At 38.1% G+C, this 19,820-nt stretch overlaps 1 protein-coding gene across 2 annotated transcripts in view; it reads right to left on the bottom strand.

Moving 5' to 3' along the window:
• gnal (G protein subunit alpha L) overlaps positions 1-15,779 on the bottom strand; it is a 45,296-nt gene extending 29,517 nt beyond the window's left edge. Inside the window, exons 1-4 of one of the 2 annotated variants that reach the window (XM_022758045.1) lie at positions 15,260-15,779; positions 3,975-4,047; positions 3,086-3,140; positions 2,784-2,903 (exon numbers count right to left, since the gene is read on the bottom strand). In XM_022758045.1, coding sequence (XP_022613766.1) covers positions 2,784-2,903; positions 3,086-3,140; positions 3,975-4,047; positions 15,260-15,779 — 768 coding nt within the window. Of the gene's footprint in view, positions 1-2,783; positions 2,904-3,085; positions 3,141-3,974; positions 4,048-4,321; positions 4,593-15,259 lie in introns of those variants that run through there. The other variant, XM_022758046.1, reaches the window with a different exon arrangement.
• Positions 15,780-19,820: the final 4,041 nt, after the last annotated feature.

Below are 19,820 nucleotides of genomic sequence, written 5' to 3'. Positions count from 1 at the left end.
AATAACCAGACACATCACATCACCACATTGTTCTCTCTCAGGCTCACTCTTCATGACTGGAAAAACCTTACTACGCTGTCAAGTCAAAGGACCACACACAATACCAATATATGATACCGGATATACAGAGTTGCTATAAAATTTGGTAAGAAACGGCACAGACTGGACTGGACACAATGACACAGCAGTATAATACACGTTTATCATGGCAGAAGGTAGAGAACAATGTTTACTCAGCTGAGACTGAAAGAAAACAACTAAAATGGTCAGTGTATTTAACCATTCATATACAAAGTTCTCAGATTCTACATTGGTTTCAAAAAAATGTGTGGAACAGAAAATCACTAGATTCAGTTGAGAAGGTTTTTGAAGAGCAGCAGCCAAGAAAGCAATCTGAATATCTAAAACAAGCTGTTTAATCAACTAGACGATCGACAGAAAGTGATTTGCAACACTTTTGAAAATCAATAAATCATCTGAGCCACTTCTCAAGCAAAAATACAGCTACTGATTCCAGCTTCTCAAATGTGAAGATCTGTACTTTTTTAAGTTTTAAGTTTTAAGTTTAACATCATTATAAATTGAATTATCTTTGTTTGTTGGACTGTTGGTTGACCAAAACAAAATATATGAAGACATCAACTTGGACAACAGGAAGCTGTGATGGACATTTTTCACTATTTTCTTCCATTTTATTGACTACAAGATTTACCAACAATCGGCAGATTAATTGATAATAAAAATAGCTGGAATAGTAGCAACCCTAGAGAAAAATTCCTACTGGTACATGCTGAGCTATTACCATCAGTCTCTCCACCTACACATATACAGCAAGTCATTCAGGGAAATGTAGGAAGTGAAAACTTACTGTCTACTTCTTCCCCATCATCGCAATACCTTATCACAAAACAACTGCTAAAATTTATTTCATTGCAACATCTTGTTTCTCAAGAGTTGGCTTTCCTCTTTATATTATAAATTAATGAACTTTGGTTCACCATGACATCATCTGTTCAAAAGTTTCCAGATAAAATGTGCTTCCACTTTTCGAAATGGCGCCAACAGGTGAAAGCCACAGGTTACTGATTGGCCGTGTTCCTGCGCTGCTGTATTGGATGTCATGCCTGGTGGCACTAAGTGACAATGTAGTGGTGACACTGACGGCACAAGTGAAGCCTGAGACTGATGACAAGCACAGAAACTCCAAACAGAGCCATGTTGTTCCCGTTGGCCTGGCCAGGCCTGGGAACTCAACGCGGGCTCTCCCCATGGCCCCGGCCCTCACACAACACAACATCACAGCAGCACAGACGACTGCTGCCCTGTTAACATGCTCACTGTTGGGCCCTGTCAGGAAATTAACACCCAAATCCTTTTAATGGATATTCCTAAGATGTGCCATTAAATAAGTTATGTTAAATAAGTTTCTGAGAGGGATCTTGAGAACTACTGCAGTTATTTTTATTATTGCTAAGATTTACAGGAGCAATGCAAAAACAGCAATATTTTGATAGAATGGATCAGATCCTAGGACTGCAAGAACCAAAAATCCAACTGAGCGTCCACTCAACAAGGCCTCAGCATTATCCAAACTTTGAGGCCTCGTTGGAAAAGTCAGACACCATATGATAGCAACAGTTCAAAACCACATGTGAAATCAATTCCACTTTATCTAATTTTAAGCAGTGAAGATCTGCAAACTTTATAGAATATTTTTCTTAAAATGAAACAAGCTCCAGCTCTTTGTCGATTAATCATTTAGTCTATAAGGTATCACAAATTTAGAAATGCCCATCACTAAACCCCAGGCAACACTCAAATGTCTTGTCCAGTACAACCAACAGTCCAACACTGAAAGACATTCAAAAAAGTACAGTTTTTTTTTGTTTTTTGTTTGTAAAATGACTCCGAATTAATCAATTAGCAAAACTGTTGTTCAAAAATTTTCAGTTGATCGACTTATCAACTAATCGTTTCAGCTCTAGAAAATTTAAAAGTGCTTGGTACCTCAGTTGTCTCACAATGATGAGAAAAGGGATCATTGTCAACTCCACAACTAACAGTAAAACCTGATGAACCTAATAGCATGTTAAAACTTTCACTTGATTCCAACTAAAGTGGACTAATAAACAAAAACCAAACCTCCATGAGTTTATCTATATCTCTGTATTAATTTGCCATTCCTGTTTGGCAGCGCTGCACAATCAGTGTCAAACAAGGAACACTTTCAAAATTATGTAAAACATTATCTACATTTCCAACACATGACCTCGCACTATTGAATGGCTGATCACACACTGAAAAGAATCCCATGTGCTCCAACTTGCATTCAAATCCACATACAGTAAATCTGCTTTAGCTCTGAAGGGGGAATCAAACCATTAACAAGCACTTGACACTGTTGATTTCATACGGGTTATTTGTCATTTTCATTCTTAACTTCCAAAGGGAAAGTCAATACCTTTAGCTATAGTTTGTTAAAAAAAAAAAGACCCCACCATGTAATAAAAAGGAGTACATTTACAAAAAAAGGCAACATGAGGCCTATTATAACAAAATTACATCCAACACCCCTGAGCTACATCCCTAAGACCAACTTTGTTGGCCATAAAAAAAGCAAATGCTCTCATCACATACCATCCAACACCCACGCAAACACACATTAAGAAAGACAGAAAAAAGCACATCTATACCATCCCAGCTCTTCTTTCATTGTCTCTCACACACATATTCACATCTGCAAACACACACATACTCTCACAGAAACTTAATGAACATCTTACCTGTGAATAGTCAAAGTCAGAGAGAGGTGCTATGCTTTTGATGTATTCGATTCTGAATTGGTCCTCTGGGTTGGCTAGCGGGACAGGGGGTATTAAAGTGCTCATCGCAGACACTATAGTCTACAAAGCAGAAGTTGTGGGAGAAAACAAAAAAAAAACAAGCATTAAGCAGGATGAATACAGGACAAAAAAATCTGATCGTAAGCCTGTATAATAATCAGTGAAATGGGATTGCAGTGGGATTCAGTGTAACAACAGAGACATTGAGCACATTTTGGGGAAGGAATACAGATAAAACTCACCACTATGGCATCCTTCACGTTTTTCCGAATATCTTGGATTTTCTGTTTCTTTTCTCTGCATTGGGGGAGAACAGATGTGTGAGGCAACAATTGCGAAAAACAAGAACCACAACAGACAACAAAAGGTTTATCATCACAGTGGTTATGAGTAAGACAGGGGTTACTGCCAGGTTAGACTGTGTTTCAATGCATGTATACATACATTACAGGTGTCGAGGCTGGGAATATGTGCCAGTGGAGGACGGGTAACAGTGAAATGCAAGATGGGGTTCATTAAAATGCAAAAGTAAAGAGATATGATGTGCCATAGTCAAGATTTTATCTCATTTTTTTGAATCTTAAAAATGCCAGATCATGCCTCCTATCCTCTAAAATCCAGCCTCTTCTTCAAAAACACTTTGAATTTATACATAAAAAGAATTTTTATACAGTTACAGGACTGACATGTACTAGGCCTGTTTAAAATAGACCACTGGTAAGATCAATGCCATGCAAGGCCTTGCAGCAAAACAAATCATCAATAGGCCTGTGTCGATCACAACCTTTCACCCTCTCACATGAAACAGGAAACAGTGAATTATTTGGCATCTGTGTGACACTGAGATCCTCACATATGTATGATAACTGTACATGTACACGAAAAGGAGAAGGAGGGAAAAAAAGAGAGAGAGAGAGGGAGAGAGAGAGAGAAAGAGGGGAAAGATATTAGCTGCTTTGCATGGGATACTGGGCCCAACAGGCGCTGCAGTGCCTGGGGAAAATCCATTCACAGGCTATATTCTGGCCTCGACAGTATTATTCATTAGGAGGGAAGCCGTAAAAATAAGCGTTAATATACATTTTGAGCCGTTAACGTTGCTGTTTAATAAGTGTACTGAATAGCACTCACTCCGCGTTGAAGCCGTTGACGTGTAGAATCCTCATCTGCTTCACAATGGTGCTTTTTCCGGACTCTCCCGCACCTTCGAAAATAGACCAAAAAATACATAAAAATATCACCAAATGACCACAAACGAGGATATCCTGGTTAGCGTAAAGCTCCCCCCCTGCCCAAAAAAATGTTTTGGAAATGAAGCCAGTTAATTGTAGGCTCTGGTGGAGCTTCGCTTCCATCAATATCCACCCCCATGACATATTATTGCAAGCGCTGTCAAATGGGGCTACGTGTTCGGTAAACGAAAGGGATTACGGTTAGCTTACATTTCACATAGCCTATCACACATAAATCAGCCTTACCCAGTAATAAGAGCCTGTGTGTGGCTTTATAAGCTTGTCTTTCCTTTTGCAACTGTTTTTCTATCTTTTTATTAGCCTCTCGTTGTGCCTTTTCGTCGATGCGTTGATCTTCAGTCTTGCTGTTGCCCAAACAACCCATCTTCCGTCGCCCTAACCCTTCCTTGTGGAATCGTAAAAAAATATATAGAAAATAATACCAGGGATGATATTGTGGTTTAAAATAACACAGAACGAGTCTACTGTAAAATAAAAAAAGGGGGAAATCTCTGCGAGGCTTCTCCGTCGGAGGGAGGAATACGTTCCCCGTTACAATTCCGCTTCAGCCGCAGCCAACCGTCATCCAAACCGCCTGTTAGTTTACAAACCGACGAAGAATGACGACTCGGTTAAACAGAGGAATACCCAAAAAATACATATAAATAAGAAGAGAGAGAGAGGGTTTTCAATTCCTGGGAATCCAGTCAACTGTTCCTATCGCGTCTCCAGCCCCTCTCTTCTCTCCGTATTTTTTTCTATCTGAATTTCTATCAGTATTTCTGTCTCTTTAACTCAGCACTGCCTCTCTCTGTGGCACCAGGAAGTAGCCGTGGACCGTGGAGGAGGAGGTGGAAAACAAACCTCCGTTAAACTGTAACATTAACAACCCGCACTGATAGAGCATTTTATAACTTGTGTGGCAGAGGGAGAGGAGCCATCAAACTAATCGGCAAAAGTGGTGGAGGCCCGGTCGCCTCACTGCTGGTTTACAGGAGGGGCTGGGTCTCTTCTTCTTCTTCTTCTTCTTCTTCTTCTTCTTCTTGTTGGCCTCCAGTCGGAGTGGTGGCCCTGGCCCAAACTGGCAACCCTTTTTACAGTGTGTGTGTGTGTGTGTGTGTGTGTATATGTGTGTGTGTGTGTGTGTGTGTGTGTGTGTGTGTGTGTGTGTGTGTGTGTGTGTGTGTGTGTACTAGGCTTTACCTACGTTTGAGTTTTTTTTTTTTTTTTTTTTTTACACTAAAATAAGTCTGGGAACCATCAAGGTAGTCCTAAGCAGTACTTTTACTTATGTAAAAGCAGTTATGCCCCTGTTTAAAAATACTCCATGAAAGTACCAGTTCTGTATTCAAATTTGTGGTCTATAGGATAGTTTCATGGTTGTCAAAGGAGCAGGTGAAAGTAGGCTACCAGTTTTTCTTACAGTGGTGGAAGTAATACTGAAGTACTACAGTAAATGTAGCAATACCAGAGTGTAAAAATACTCTGTAGTTACAAGTATTGAAATTTTTACTTAACTAAAAGGAAGTGCTATCAGCGAAATGTACTTTAAGTATCAAAAATAAAAGTAGTCTTTATGCACCAGAGTGACACCTGTCAGTTATATTACTGTGTATTATTCAATTATTATTACTGTTGCTGCATAGATGTGTAAGACGCAATTTATTGATGTAGCTGGTCGAGGTGGCGATTATTGTTTGTTGGGTAGTTTAATATGACAGTGCTTCATATATTATAAAGTGATCATCCGTTTTTTATGTAAAATGTATAGCTGTAAAATAAATGTAGTGGAGAACAAGTACCGGTTTTCCCTCTGAAATGTAGTGAAGTGGAAGCATAAAACAGTATAAAATAAAGTATAAATACCTCAAAATTATGCTTTAAATCAGTACCTGAGTAAATGTACTTAGGTACTGTCCACCACTGATTTGCTGAACATCAAGAAACTACAATTGTGACGTGTTAATTTTGCATAAATCTTCTGCACAAAAGAAAATTGCCAAGGAGGGATAATAATATAGGAAGTTAGTCATTTGTTCAAAATGATTTATCTTTAACGTCACTTATTTGCGAAAGTAGGTCAAGACAAGTAAATTAATTTTCATCCCAAACTGACCATGTGTTTTGACTCTAAAATCTTAATCTGCAAAGTAACTGTAGCTGTGAATAAATGTAGAGAATATGTACAATATTTCCATCTAAAATGCAGTGAAATAGAAGCATAAAGTAGCATATAATAAAGTATAAATGCCACATAAATATTCTTAAAGGCACTACTTGAGTAGAGGTACTTAGTTACTTTCCACCACTGATTTACTGTACATAAAGAAACTACAATTGTGACATGTTAATTTAGCATAAATGTGTATACTGCACAAAAGGAAACTGCCAAGGAGCAATATTAATATTGGAAATAAGTGGCTCCAATTGGCCACCTTTTTTATACAAATATTACTGACAACTAGTCCTGGTGGTTAAAAGTAACTAAGTACTTTTACTCAAGTATAGTACTTTAGTACAGTTTTGGGGGGCTTGTACTTCCCTTCAGTAATTCCATTTTACACTAGTTTAAACTTCTACTTCATTACATTTACTATATACTCAAATGCATTTATCTGGTAGCTGTAGTTAAACTGTCAAATAAATGTAGTGGACAAAAAGTGCTCTGAAATGTCAAGGAGTAGAAACATAAAGTGGGATGACATGGAAATAGTCAGGTAAAGTACAAGGACCACAAATTTATGCTGAGTAGAATGCTTAAGTTAATGTACTTAGTTACTGTGCATTCCACCACTGTGCATCATATTATCAATACACAGTGAAAAATACTCTTTTACAATCAAAAGTCCTGCATTTAAATTTTTACTTAAGTAAAAGTACAAAAATAATCTGTACATCACTTTAATGTTGTAGCTGGACAAGGTGAGGGTCATTTTATTTACTTTATATACTGTGGGGTATCTTATAAATTCCCCCATGAGGATCAATTAAGACTTATCTTAACCTGTAATCATACATCAGTATATCTGTAAAGTAACTAGTAACTACAGTAATCAAATACATGTAGTTAGTAAAAAGTACACTACTTGCCTATGAAGTGTCGTAGAGTAAAAGTATAAAGTAGCAGAAAACGTAGTAGAAAAGTACAGTATGTAATAAATATACGTAGTTACTTTCCACCACTGATTACCATGAAAGCAGCTTTTTAATGTTGCAGGTGGTTGATTCGGAGCAAATCTAATGGACTTGTAATGGAGTATTTATGCTGCAGTATTTCTACTTTTACTTCAGTTAAAGATCTAAGTACTTCCTCCACCACTGAGGAAAAGTGGCAATACCACCACTGTGAAAATATAATGTCTGCATTCAAGATTTTACTAAGTACAAAAGTAGCTTCAGTAAAATGTACATAAAGTATCACAAGTATATGTACAGACAGAGTTATATTATTGTGTGTATGTATTTATATATATCATATTATTAGAATATTATCATTGATGTATTTATATATTAGCATATTAAGCAACTACTTTACATACTGCTGTTGTTTAACTAGAGTACTGCATCATGTTTTGTGTGTAAAATGAACCAAGTAATAAGTGACTAAAGCTACCAGATAAATGCATTTGCGTAAAATGTACAATATTTTACTCTGAAATGTAGAGAAGTAGAAGTATAAACTAGTGTAAAATAGAATTACTGAAGTGAAGGACAAGCCAAACAAGGTAGGAAGCCATTGCTTCTGTGGACTTTGCATCCTGCAAATTCTCAACAGAAGTGGCTTGGATTCAATCACACAAAATATAATGGCAAAATAATGAGCTATACACAGTATATCATCTTACTGTAAAATTGTAGTGGTACCACAGGAAATAAAAATAACAGTTTAAAAATTCAGTTTGATTAGGTCACTATACAGTCATCACTGAGCCTCCACCAACAGGAACACAGGAATATTATAGTGATACCTTTAACATAAAAAAGGAAATACTGTTTATTATGATATGATAAAGTTCACACCATATTGAGCACATTGTCAATCTTACAGTGAAGATACTTGTCTTGCATATGCTCCGCCTCTGTAAATAAAAGTGATGTTAAGGATAAATTATTTCAACAATTCCACTCAGTGTGAACACACCACAGGCCCACTTTGTTTACTCTGTAACAATTTACCAGCTTTTACCTGCCACAGACAAGTAAGTACTGTAAACTCAACTCATTACACTACAGAGCACTACTGTGGGACCTCACATTATGAAAAACCTTACATAACACTTACTATACTGTCACAGACAAATAAATATGTTTGTGACATATGATGAAGTTGTATCTACAAACTCTCTAAAACACAGAACAGGTACTACATTAACTGCAGTCTAGCAATAGAAGTTATGGTCATGACATTTAGGAGGAAATAGAAAAACTGTCACTGTTGTGCGTATTGTCTGACATTTATGTTTAGCTTGCTGTGGCTTCCTCTCCACCAGACCAAAATGGGGTTGTGGATTTGTTACGGTTTGACTTTTCACTATCCAGCACTGCACTTTCCATTTAGACTGCCATTGTGTTATTTGCAGGTGACAATTGCACTGACATTACTACTACTCTGTCAGTATGTTTCATTCAAGAGCAACTGGTAAAACTTAGGCCAGCCTTAACATTGAGCTAATGCTAGGCTAACTTGCAATACTAAACTGTTGCACTCTGGTAAGACAAAAACAATCATTACATATACACTGTACTGTATGCTTATATTACAAACACTCATAGATCACTCAATAGCATGAGACAACCATGAATGATTTGTTGTGTAACATATAACAAGGAGTGTGCTGTTATTATGTCCATTATGCAAACACAATGCAAATACTAGTCTCATGTAGTGAAATGAGTGCAACAAAGTTGTGCAGCATGCAAATCGAGACTGGAACCCTCCGTTCACCTATAGTGGTGTGAAAATAGTAGCACCACAACCCCACCCCTACCAAAAGAAAAAAAAAAATCCTGTCTCCCCACCTCAGAGAGCAAGGTCAAAACAAGTGACTGGCCCACATTACCCTCTAGTGGTCAGAGGCCGCATTGCAGACATGCAAACATTGTCAGTTCCTCCTGAATGATACAGAACCAGGTTTTGTTGCATAAATTATCGTCCTTTTTTAGGAAGTACTGTCTCATATGTATATTTAGCTTGCTATGGCTTCCTCTCAACTAGACTAAAAGGATGTTTGCGTGCGCGCGTGTGTGTGTGTGTGTGTGTGTGTGTGTGTGTGTGTGTGTGTGTGTGTCCAGCATGTGTGTGCATTTGTGAAAGTTTGACCTTTCAACATCCGAATTTCTTTTTAAGGCTCCTTTAGCTCAAAAATGGGTTTCACTTATTGTTACTTCACCTGGATGTTTGAGCTTCACTTTGCAGAGTTTGAAGCCTGAAAGCAGTTTTCACATTCATCTGCTGAAGGGGGAAACTTTCTCCCTGTGCTCCCCTTAAATCTGCGTTTAAGACACGTATATATGAGCAGGATTCTGTGACATGAACAACTGATTTGGAACCGAATCAGGGTCCAATATGCAGCTTACAAAACTGTACTGTGGGAACATGAAAGTTCCAGTGTGCATACACTGAGAATGTTCTTTACAGTGAGGTAGAAGACATCTTGTGTCCAGTGGTTAAACTTTTGAAATAAAAAACAACATAACTGGAGAGGAGCTTTAAACTGCTGTTACATTATTTGTAGGAAATAAGAGCAGAAATATTCCATAATTAACTCCTCCGTCAGTATGTGTGCATGTGCCGGGGTTGGAAGACATTTCCTGATCCTTTTCTTAAGTAAACATAGCAATAAGACAATCTAAAAATACTTGACTACAGGCAAATTCTGTTTTCAAAGTCTGACAAAGATATTTTTAGTATTTTCAGGCCAATAGTGAACCTGTACCGCAAAATGGAAACAACACCGCCAGGGTTTGAGAGTTGATTTCCTCACTCTGGAACTGTAAGGCCGTTATATATAGTTGCTAATCAACTCTCAACAATGTAAAGCTGAATTTTGGAAACACAACAGAAGCTCTGCATAATGATTGCCCTTTAATAAATACATGTAGTCAAATACACAGGCTTTCTGGCAGGGTAAAGATTATAACTGCCAGTGAACTGTTACAATAAATCTAAGAATATCTGACACTTAAAAGTAAGCTCTTTTCTATGTATAAATCTCCCACACTTATTTACTAGCCCCGACTGTAATTGAAGCATGTACTGTAAAAACGGGGCACACGTCCAAATGATATCCAGCTAAAATTAGGCTCCTTGAAATTTTTTTTCTGAGGCCGGAAAGAACTTTAGAGCAGTCTCTTGAGGGACAGAGGCTCTTGATAAAGCAGGAATTATACAGTAAGCAAAACCAGGAGACCGAGCACAGTCCAATGTCCTTCTAATGTGGTGTGGCTCACTCTGATTTAGCTGACTGAAGTATCAAGACAACTCACATTGCAGCCCTGCTATCAGTATAACAATAATTCATACTCCAGTACTTTCTGTTGGTCATTACATTGACTGGGAACTCTGTGCAGTTAGTAGCAAAGTTCAATGAAGTCAAGTCAATGATAAAACCCATTTAGACAGAAGCAAAGTTCACCCGACTCCACTTGTATTTAAAGGGGAGGGCCGACAGGGCTATACCTTCCACTGTGTACCTCTGTGGATGAGTAAGCTTTTCCAAAATATGGCTTCAGGTGCAGGATAGTGGCTCAAAAAACAAAGGAAAAGAAAACACTGACAAGACATGACAATCTTGTGACTTCCATCAAGCTATTTAATGGCCTACCTGATTTCAGTGATCACTTCTGTGGAGTGTACTTACATTGCTAGGAGCCTGTTGTTCAGGCTCACGAAGGCTGATAAGGCTGAGATATGAAACAGCCAGTTAAGGACATCTAGGAAAGCTGTAACAGATATTATCACAGGCCCTGTACAGAATCTGATCCAAGAGACCTAACAATAAAGTAACTTCCTTTCCAAGAAATAATAGGAACTCGCCTTCCAGTTCCCATCCTTGTGCTCATGTACTAAAATATAAAGTCTATAGGAACTCTATTAAAAGAATTTAGATTTTCTGAATCCTCTTCTGGTCAAACTTATTTGATAATGACTTTGTTATTGTAAGTTACTCCATTTTTTACAGGCAATAGCATCTTGAAAAATGTTATTGTGTTTGCTGAAAGAGTCTTATAATAACCCACTGTTCCAGTGACTCAGTGATTCATGGCTTAATTAGTGGAAATTTTTTTGTTGTCTTTCCTGACTTCCCAACTACTTTAAATATATCATGTACTTGACTTCCCATGTCTGAAACTTGTATTTGAAGGACGCTTAACTCCAGTCACATTACAACTGAGCTTTATTTTGATCAACATAAAGATATCAACATGGATAAAGGTCTGGACAGTCAGGGCTCCAACCAGCAAAAACTTTTTATTATCAATTAATCAACTGATTGAGTGAATAATGTTCATCACAATTTCCCAGATCCCAGGGTGATGTCCTTCAAGTTAACAGTCAAAAACCTAAAGATTCAGTTTACTATAATAAAAGACTAAGAAATCCAGCAAAATAATTGGAGTTAAAAAGCTGGAAGCTGTTTAGTTTCTGCTTTTTTGCTTAAGATAGTACGCGCCCTTTCACTCTAGAGAGTAATAATCAAGTAGTTGATTTATAAATTCAGCAGGTTTACTGCAACTGATCTGAACTAGATCAGGTGATGTTTGTACAATAAAGTAACCGTCCCATCTGTATTCACTGAATAATTATAGTTTTAACTGAGTAGGACGTATTTACAAAGCATCAAGTTAAACCTTTATTTATCATTTCTGCACATAACCACTCAAATAAAACCTTATAACCGAACGATATGAAACCTTTAATCTAAATTATTTTATTATTCTCTACAGGCGTTTGACAAAACCTACCCTCAATTCTGCAGATTTTTTCCACAGAGTTGCATATGTCTAAAATTATCAACTGTCAGCTTGTGTCATACCACAGACCTGATCAAACACAAAAGTTTAAGTGGCTATAAATATGACCGAAAGTGATGGACTCCAGCTCCAGCTCTCGCCGAACACGGCAGCTCATTGAGGAAAACGGTTAAAATGAAATGTTCCTCATGGCTATCACTGTTCAACTAAATACCTGCAGCAAATACAAACAGATAAAGTGACCCAGATTAGCTAGCATACGTTGCCTTGAAATGTAACACTATTTGAAAGGTGTCCACTTTCAGAGGAACACAAACCACCTCAGTCCTCTGGCATGCAACAAGAGTCCTACTGGAGACCTGGTGGGTATAAAGTCCCGTAGGCCTCTTCAGAGAAACCAAAAGTGGCCTGTGGCTCGTGCTGAGGCTCCCTGGGTGAACCAGGACAGATAGCTCCCAAAAATAATTGTGATTCTGTAGCGGTGAAGAAAGCCGCCCCAAACCATAATAACATGCTGAAATCACTCAGTAACACAGGTCACACATGGTGTATAGCTGTCAACAGTGGCTCATGGAAGAATGTATGACACTTCCCTGTGTGACTTCATTAGGATGAGCCATTTCTTCCTGTGTGTAATTAGTGAGGGCTGTTTACTCAGGAAATTAAACTGGTAGCCATTTATTATATAGAGTAATAAAGCATTGCACTGTTTAAAGTAAAGCAAATACATACAAAATGGTATTAAGTGTCACATAAGACTGTCATAACTGAAAGTGGCTATTTTTATTTAAACCTTGTTTTCCTCATCAGGGCTGAGAAGACTCTTAAGCTTCAGTTTCTGATCAAGACCTTTTCGAAAACCGGAGGACTGTATTAGCCTACATGTACAATATTGAGATGGTTATTGTATGTGTGGTATAATAACACGACCCACTCGTATAAAATCTGAGTGAATTATGACTGGGATTGTAAATTCACCTTAAATTTCAATGGTAAAAGGCAGCTGTGGGGGTAAATTAGTAAAAGTGGATGTTAAATTTTAGAACCTATCTGCTAACTGTGTGCAGTGGATGAAACATGTCACAGTGTTGAGCACCAGTGACGTCCAGCCTCATAAAACCTGGAAACACACTAAATGTGTCAGGGCAAAACTGGGATGCTGCTGACTGATATTTGTAAATTCTTTTGATAAATAACATAAGCCATCAACCACATGACTCCGCTGACTGGTTCCATGTTATTCTTACATTTCTGTAGATCAGGTAATAAGACCAATAACCTGAAATGGATCATTAAGTGATTTATGTGGATGCAAATAAATTAAACTTGACTACCTGTGATCATTTTTCTCTTCTATAAAATAGCTATGAGTGATTCTTTCAAATGACTTGATATAGCAGCTGAAAGAAACTTCTATCCGTCCTTATATGAAATACTAAAGCAAGCAATGCTTTGCATCTGTGAAAGGTTTGGTAACTCCATCATACTGAAATTGAAATTGAAACTGAAAAAGTAGAATCAGTTTCTCCACTATCAGTCCCGCCATTATATAGGCGGGGGAACTCCTATATAATTGCAGTATACTATAGTAGTATATTGCAATATACTATACAAACTCATACTCATAAACTATACTACACACTGTTATAACGTACTATACTTATGTTTATTGAAAACCTTACTGTAGTCAATAGGTTGTCCCTGGACAGATCAGACTAACCCTAACACACTACACAGGCCACTATAATATATTATACTCCACAACACTCTACTGGAAATTATACTATACTAATTTGCATCATTTTCACATCATACACCACAGACTACTACACTATATTATACTATACTATACTAAACTATGCTGTGTGAAAATACAGCCAAGTAGATAAAAGCTAAGTAGTCTGTACATGTTTCCATACTAAAGCCTACTAAACTGTACTCGACACTGCACTACAGCACGCTACTATACTAAAGTACAGGTCACTGCACTACATCCTGCTCTACTATGCTCTATTATCTACTAAAATATCTTACTGTAAATGTACCACAATAAGTCAAAATGCTGTTTTTTCTGTTGTCCCTGCTGTCACGCTACACCTCAAACAACCATACCACACTACAATACTGATTTTCAGAGCAAATGTTGTCCAGGCGGCAAAAGTGATTTCTCTGCACCTCTGAATACTAAAGTCTGCTCAACTATATTCTACACTACAGAATACAACACTACTACTATACTATACAACAGGCTGCTGTACAACACTGTAGCCTACAGTGCTCTATCATGTATTGTCAATCAAAGCCAATCAAAAGGCTCTCTATTGTACCTGGACAGATGTCCAACAGGTCAGGTTTAGGCCTACTATGCTACACTATATTCAGAGCACACATAGCTCAGGAGCCAAAAGCTAAGTTGTCTCTATATATCTTTGTATACTAAAGCCGACTAAACTGTACTCTACATTATACACATAACACTTTACTGTTTTACTATAGGCCACTACACTCTACTACAATTGTGTCACAGTTAGTAAGACAAACTCTTACACTATACCATAGAATACTTTTGTTCATTTTCAGTCCCAGTATCAAAAAGCTAAGTGGTCGCTCTTCATATTTCCATAGTAAAGCCAAATACATTATACTCTGTATACCACTATACATGTAACTTCTATGCTACAGTTCACTGTGCTAATTATACTACTATACTACAATACAGGCCTGCATCTATTTGTTGGAAAAAATGACTGTACTTTATTTGCCAAAGTCAGCCCAAGGTCTATTTTTCATCTGTAGTCCTATACTATAGCCTACTACACCATGCTGTACTACAGGACGACAACTCCATACAATTCATTACTGAAGTAGTTTCCAGGGGGACATGGCCCAATAGCCAAAAGCTAAGTGGCCTCTAGAAACCTGTGTAACCTGGACCTTTTTGGGAGCCTACTTTGTGTATAATAGGCTGTTCAAAATTCCTTATAAGCCTAAATGTAGCAGTAACAGGACAGCAGGCCCAGTGAGTCTAAACGTCCATCTTCATCGTTTGTCATTGACAGCCGCAGGGGGTAGTCTTCACAGCCAAGCCAACAGATGTGGCAATAGGCCTCGCCAGAGCAGTGACATAATTTCTGGAAAGGCCAGTACGTTTTGGTTTCTAATAATAAAACACCTTCTAGTCCAACAACAACATAGAGGGACTCTACCTACCTAGCAGCAGCAGCCGATGCGTCTGTTTATACTCCCGTTTGAGCTCCTTCAGCGCCCTGTCAATATTCTTACTGACTTTCTTCGCCTCCTTCTCGGCCTCCTTCTCCTCCACCAGCAATTTGTCCCAGTTTTTCTGCTTTTGGGTGCTAGTCTTTTGCAGCAGCTGTAAGCGTCGGCCGCGGTCCTTCCCTGTCCCCTTACCGCTACCACCTCCGCCGCCACCGCCGCCTCCTCCACCACCGCCACCACCGTTTTGTATGAGCACACCGTCTGTGCCGGTGTCTCCACGGCGGTGCTCCCCAGCCGGGAGCCTGGCAGGGTCCCCGGGGCGCACCGGGCCGCCACCACCGCCGCGTAGCGACGAAGTCTCCCCGCATCCCCCGGTGTCCTCCTGGCGAGCTCCCCCGGCGCGGGTCGGCACGGCGGCGTCCGGAGGCTGGTCCGAGTCCGAGGTAGCGTTGGAGATAGACCCGCTCAGGTCCCCGAAGAGCCGGGGACGCAAACTGTAGCACAGCCCCATGTTGAAACCAATATTTGTCTGTGAATGTGATTTTTCATAAATTAAAATATCAAAAAAATCGCAGTTGCGCCACCAGCCCTAACGAGCCATCGTTACATTGGAGCTCCAGCGGTGCGATTTAAGTCCGAATTTGAGCCGAAAATGTGAATGAATTATGCTCCGACATTTGCTATATGTCATTTTGCATTTTCCCCAGTCAGCCTTCGCTTCGTAGTTAGTGGATCACCTGATCCTTTAGTGGACACTGCGGGTCCACCTTACCGTAAGTAACCAAAAGCACAACCTTGGAGAAAAACGCGGCTATCCGCTGCGCAGACAGTCAACAATCTGACTGCACAGTTGTTAGGTGCAATGCACGGCACGTCATGTTACTACAGTATGGCCATTTCGAGAATGCTGGTCATGATTTTCATTCCTCACATTTCATGCCTGCATGTCTAAAGACACCTACTGAACTGTAGATAGTGAACCTGCTCTTTATTATTACACAACATAGCATTTCTTCCTTTGGCCCATTAAATGTTTCTTTAAAAGAAGGTTTCCTGCCCGCAAACCTGTTTAAAACTTATTTTAAAAAAAGATTTTCAGTTAATTTACACACAGATCAGTAAAATCATTTAAGCATTTTTCTTTGTCCCCTTAATTCTAGTGTCCTGATTTAATCGGGTTCATTTACGCACAGGCCTAATATCATTTGATTATATCAGCCTTCTTATCAAGGTGATGTTTTCTGAATTCCAATTATCCAAGTGTCATTTATCAATTCTCATAATGTACGGGTAAATCTTCACAGTCAAGGCAGTCCAAGATTCCTCATCATGCTGACAAAATCTCTGGTCTTCAAATGCAAGTTTTGGGGCTTTTTAGGGATCTTTGGGGTGGTCTCAGGGGTTTCCCAAGAAAATAATGAGTTCTTTAATTCAAACATACCACCATCGAGTCTACGATATAAAATATTTACATCTTACGCTTACTTTCCCCATAGTATAATTCTCACATACACTTCTACAGTTAATCAAAACCAACAACATAATGTTGTTTCCAGTTGTGGATCATTTGAATGAAATATTAAATAAATTAGACTCCTAAGTGTCATGTATTCAAAGGTCAGAAAAAGTTGGGAAACCCAGGGTTACAGGAGCCAAAGTCAGATGCAGGGATGAAAATATACCACTAGATGGAGCACTTGTAAAACACATGCAAGGCCAAAATATTACAACAAAACCTACTCTAACCCCAGACTGAGACCCCAAAAACACCAGGTTTAGAGAGGACTTTTAGTAATTTAAATAATTGTAAATTTGAGCTACTAAGGTACAATATTATTAATCATTATACCTAAATTATTATTTAATCTCGTGGCCCTGTGTTGTCAATTGGCACTGAGTCGAAGCACAATAAGAACAGTAAATGTTTTGCCGAGGGGCCTCCCCCGGCAGCTAGCTTGCTGGCTGGGCCCATGGCCCACTGGGAGCAAGCTAAGTGCTAGTTATAGTTCCATTTATTCTACTCACCAAAACAAAAATTATATACAAAAATTATACACAGTAAATGAGTGCATAAATAGTAACATTTGTAACATTTCACACATACTTATTTATAATATATTGTGCATTATGACATATACCTTACTATTAACACCTGTAAGAGATGAGTTGGCTTTTCCAGTGACTGTACAAGACAAATGAAGATAACTGCCAACTGATTATAGTCTACATGTAGAAAATACCAATTATGCTGTAAACAGCGAATGGCAGCTAGCAAAAAAAAAAAAAAAAAATTCAAACTTCATACATTTTCTTTAATATCAGGCCAAGTTTCATGCATATTTCAGTCCATTCATCAAGCAAAGCAGTTTGGCTTAGGCTACGCAAGAAGCAATGCAACTTTGTCTGAGTGTACATCAACTCAATTATAAAATATGACTCCTTTAAACTTTTTTCACTTACAACACAGATTACATTCTTCATGCCTTTTTACTCTTTCCTCGTTCTTAGTACTACTTAGTCTGCGTCTTCATACAAATTCAAGCCAGCAATGCATTTTAACATCAGTTTGTGCAAAAGCCAGCAATCCCACCACAATTTTTTTTAGAAATTGCAATTTCTGGTTTAACCTCTATTATTCCATGTCAAGTGGGCAAACTCCATATGCTTGTAAAGATCATGTGATACAACTGAAAGTTCCAGAACAGCTACTACATAGATAGATAGATAGATAGATAGATAGATAGATAGATAGATAGATAGATAGATAGATAGATAGATAGATAGATAGATAGATGGATCTATTATATTACGTTATATCTATTATTTAAAATATTGATTATAAGATTTTTATTAGGCCATCTGTTTTCATACTTGTATTTCATGCACTTTATACATTAGAGTAGTGGGTTATGATTTTATTTGATTTTATTTTGGAAGTCTGCGCGTTGCCTAGGAGACAGGAAGCCGCCCTTGGAAACGGATGGAGCTGGCAGCATCTCTCCACTGCAAGCTTCACCGTATACCTTCACCAGTATGGAAATGTCTCCTGTGGTAGGCATACTTTCCCTAAATTTTAGTTATACTATTTTAGACATAATAAATATTTAATAAAATTGCTTATTTGACCGTTTGGTTGAACACGAGGACTGGACAGGCTGGTGAGTTTAGCTTATTTTGCCCTCTAGCTCCTGTGTTTACTCTTAGCTTGCTTGTTGTCTGCTATTACGCTAAATCAGTTTATTTAACAAAGTTATGAACAACATTTTGAAATTTGTGACGCCTTGTTCAACGTTAGTCAGCATGAAAAAATAAATACTGAAAGGACAGTGAAAAATGTCAAATTTCGAAAAAGTATAGTTAGGTTATTTTTCAGCAGCTCAAACTAAAATTCCTGCCACTTTGCTTTCTAATAAAAGGCTTTAAAATATGTATACACTGCCCATTAATATATATACTGTATATACGTATATATATAATTTGTAATCAGGAAAGCTTTTCATCAGGGAAATCCCTTCAATGGCTGTTTGACCTCTGCCCCTCTGCAAAAGCACTGTAAAGCAACTGCACCACAGTCCATTTATTAACAACTTATTAACAGATATACCTGGAGACTTGACTTGACAGACAGTGACTTTGCTGACCTTTTATTAATGACTTTGTTAACATTTGCAACTGCAAACTTAACGGCTTATTACTAAGTGAAAAACCTCTTATTACTGACTTGACTGTATGACTTACTAGCAAGACAATTTAAATTGAAAATGTAATCTGTAATGATCTTAATAACCATATAATAATAATAATGTTTTAGGCAAAATTGCCAAGAATTCACTGCTTCCAGCTTTTTAAATGTCACTATTTGCTGTTTTTCTTGTGATAATCAATTGACTATGACTCTTAGCTGGAACAAGCTGTTTGGAGACTTGTAGTACTTGTAGTGGATATTTTAACATTAATCAGTGAAAATAGGTTTGTTGCAAGATTTTTCACAACCTGGTAACCCAAAAGTTGTTCCTCTTAATGGCTTTTAACTGATCTATAAAGCATTATCAGTTGTTTTAATAACGATTAATAGCCATTGGTTATGATTTATACACCCTTTATAGTGGATTCCTTATTTAAAAGTGGTGCCATCCTTACTACCTGCCTACACTTGCACTCTACAGTTTTACTCCTCTGACCTCGTCTTACATCAGTTATAAATACATTGACCCTAAATTACTCAAGTCTGACTAAGATGTGCTTTTCAGTCATGCCCACTGTGAAATGTGCATTAACTTGATATGAAAGAAAAGCAGGAGAATTTGCTTAGTTAAAGAATGAAATCAGCGTCGACAGTAGGAGGTGTGTCTCCCCCTATTTTTCCAGCTGGAGGTGTTGGATCACATCACATTGGAGTAGGTTATTGCTTCCACGTTCGTAGACTAAATTATATTATGGTTGTTCAAGAGCTCTTTACTTAAAACTTACAGAACCAAAAACAGTCAGGGAAAATTTTTGTCCAATAATCGACAATGTTTGACACCAAAACATGTACTCGGAAGTATCAACA

Source organism: Seriola dumerili, unplaced genomic scaffold, assembly GCF_002260705.1.
Source record: "Seriola dumerili isolate Sdu_G_001 unplaced genomic scaffold, Sdu_1.0 BDQW01000291.1, whole genome shotgun sequence".
Taxonomy (NCBI): Eukaryota; Metazoa; Chordata; class Actinopteri; order Carangiformes; family Carangidae; genus Seriola; species Seriola dumerili.
The sequence above is the reverse complement of the archived record's forward strand: the minus strand, read 5'-3'. Positions and strand labels throughout refer to the sequence as shown.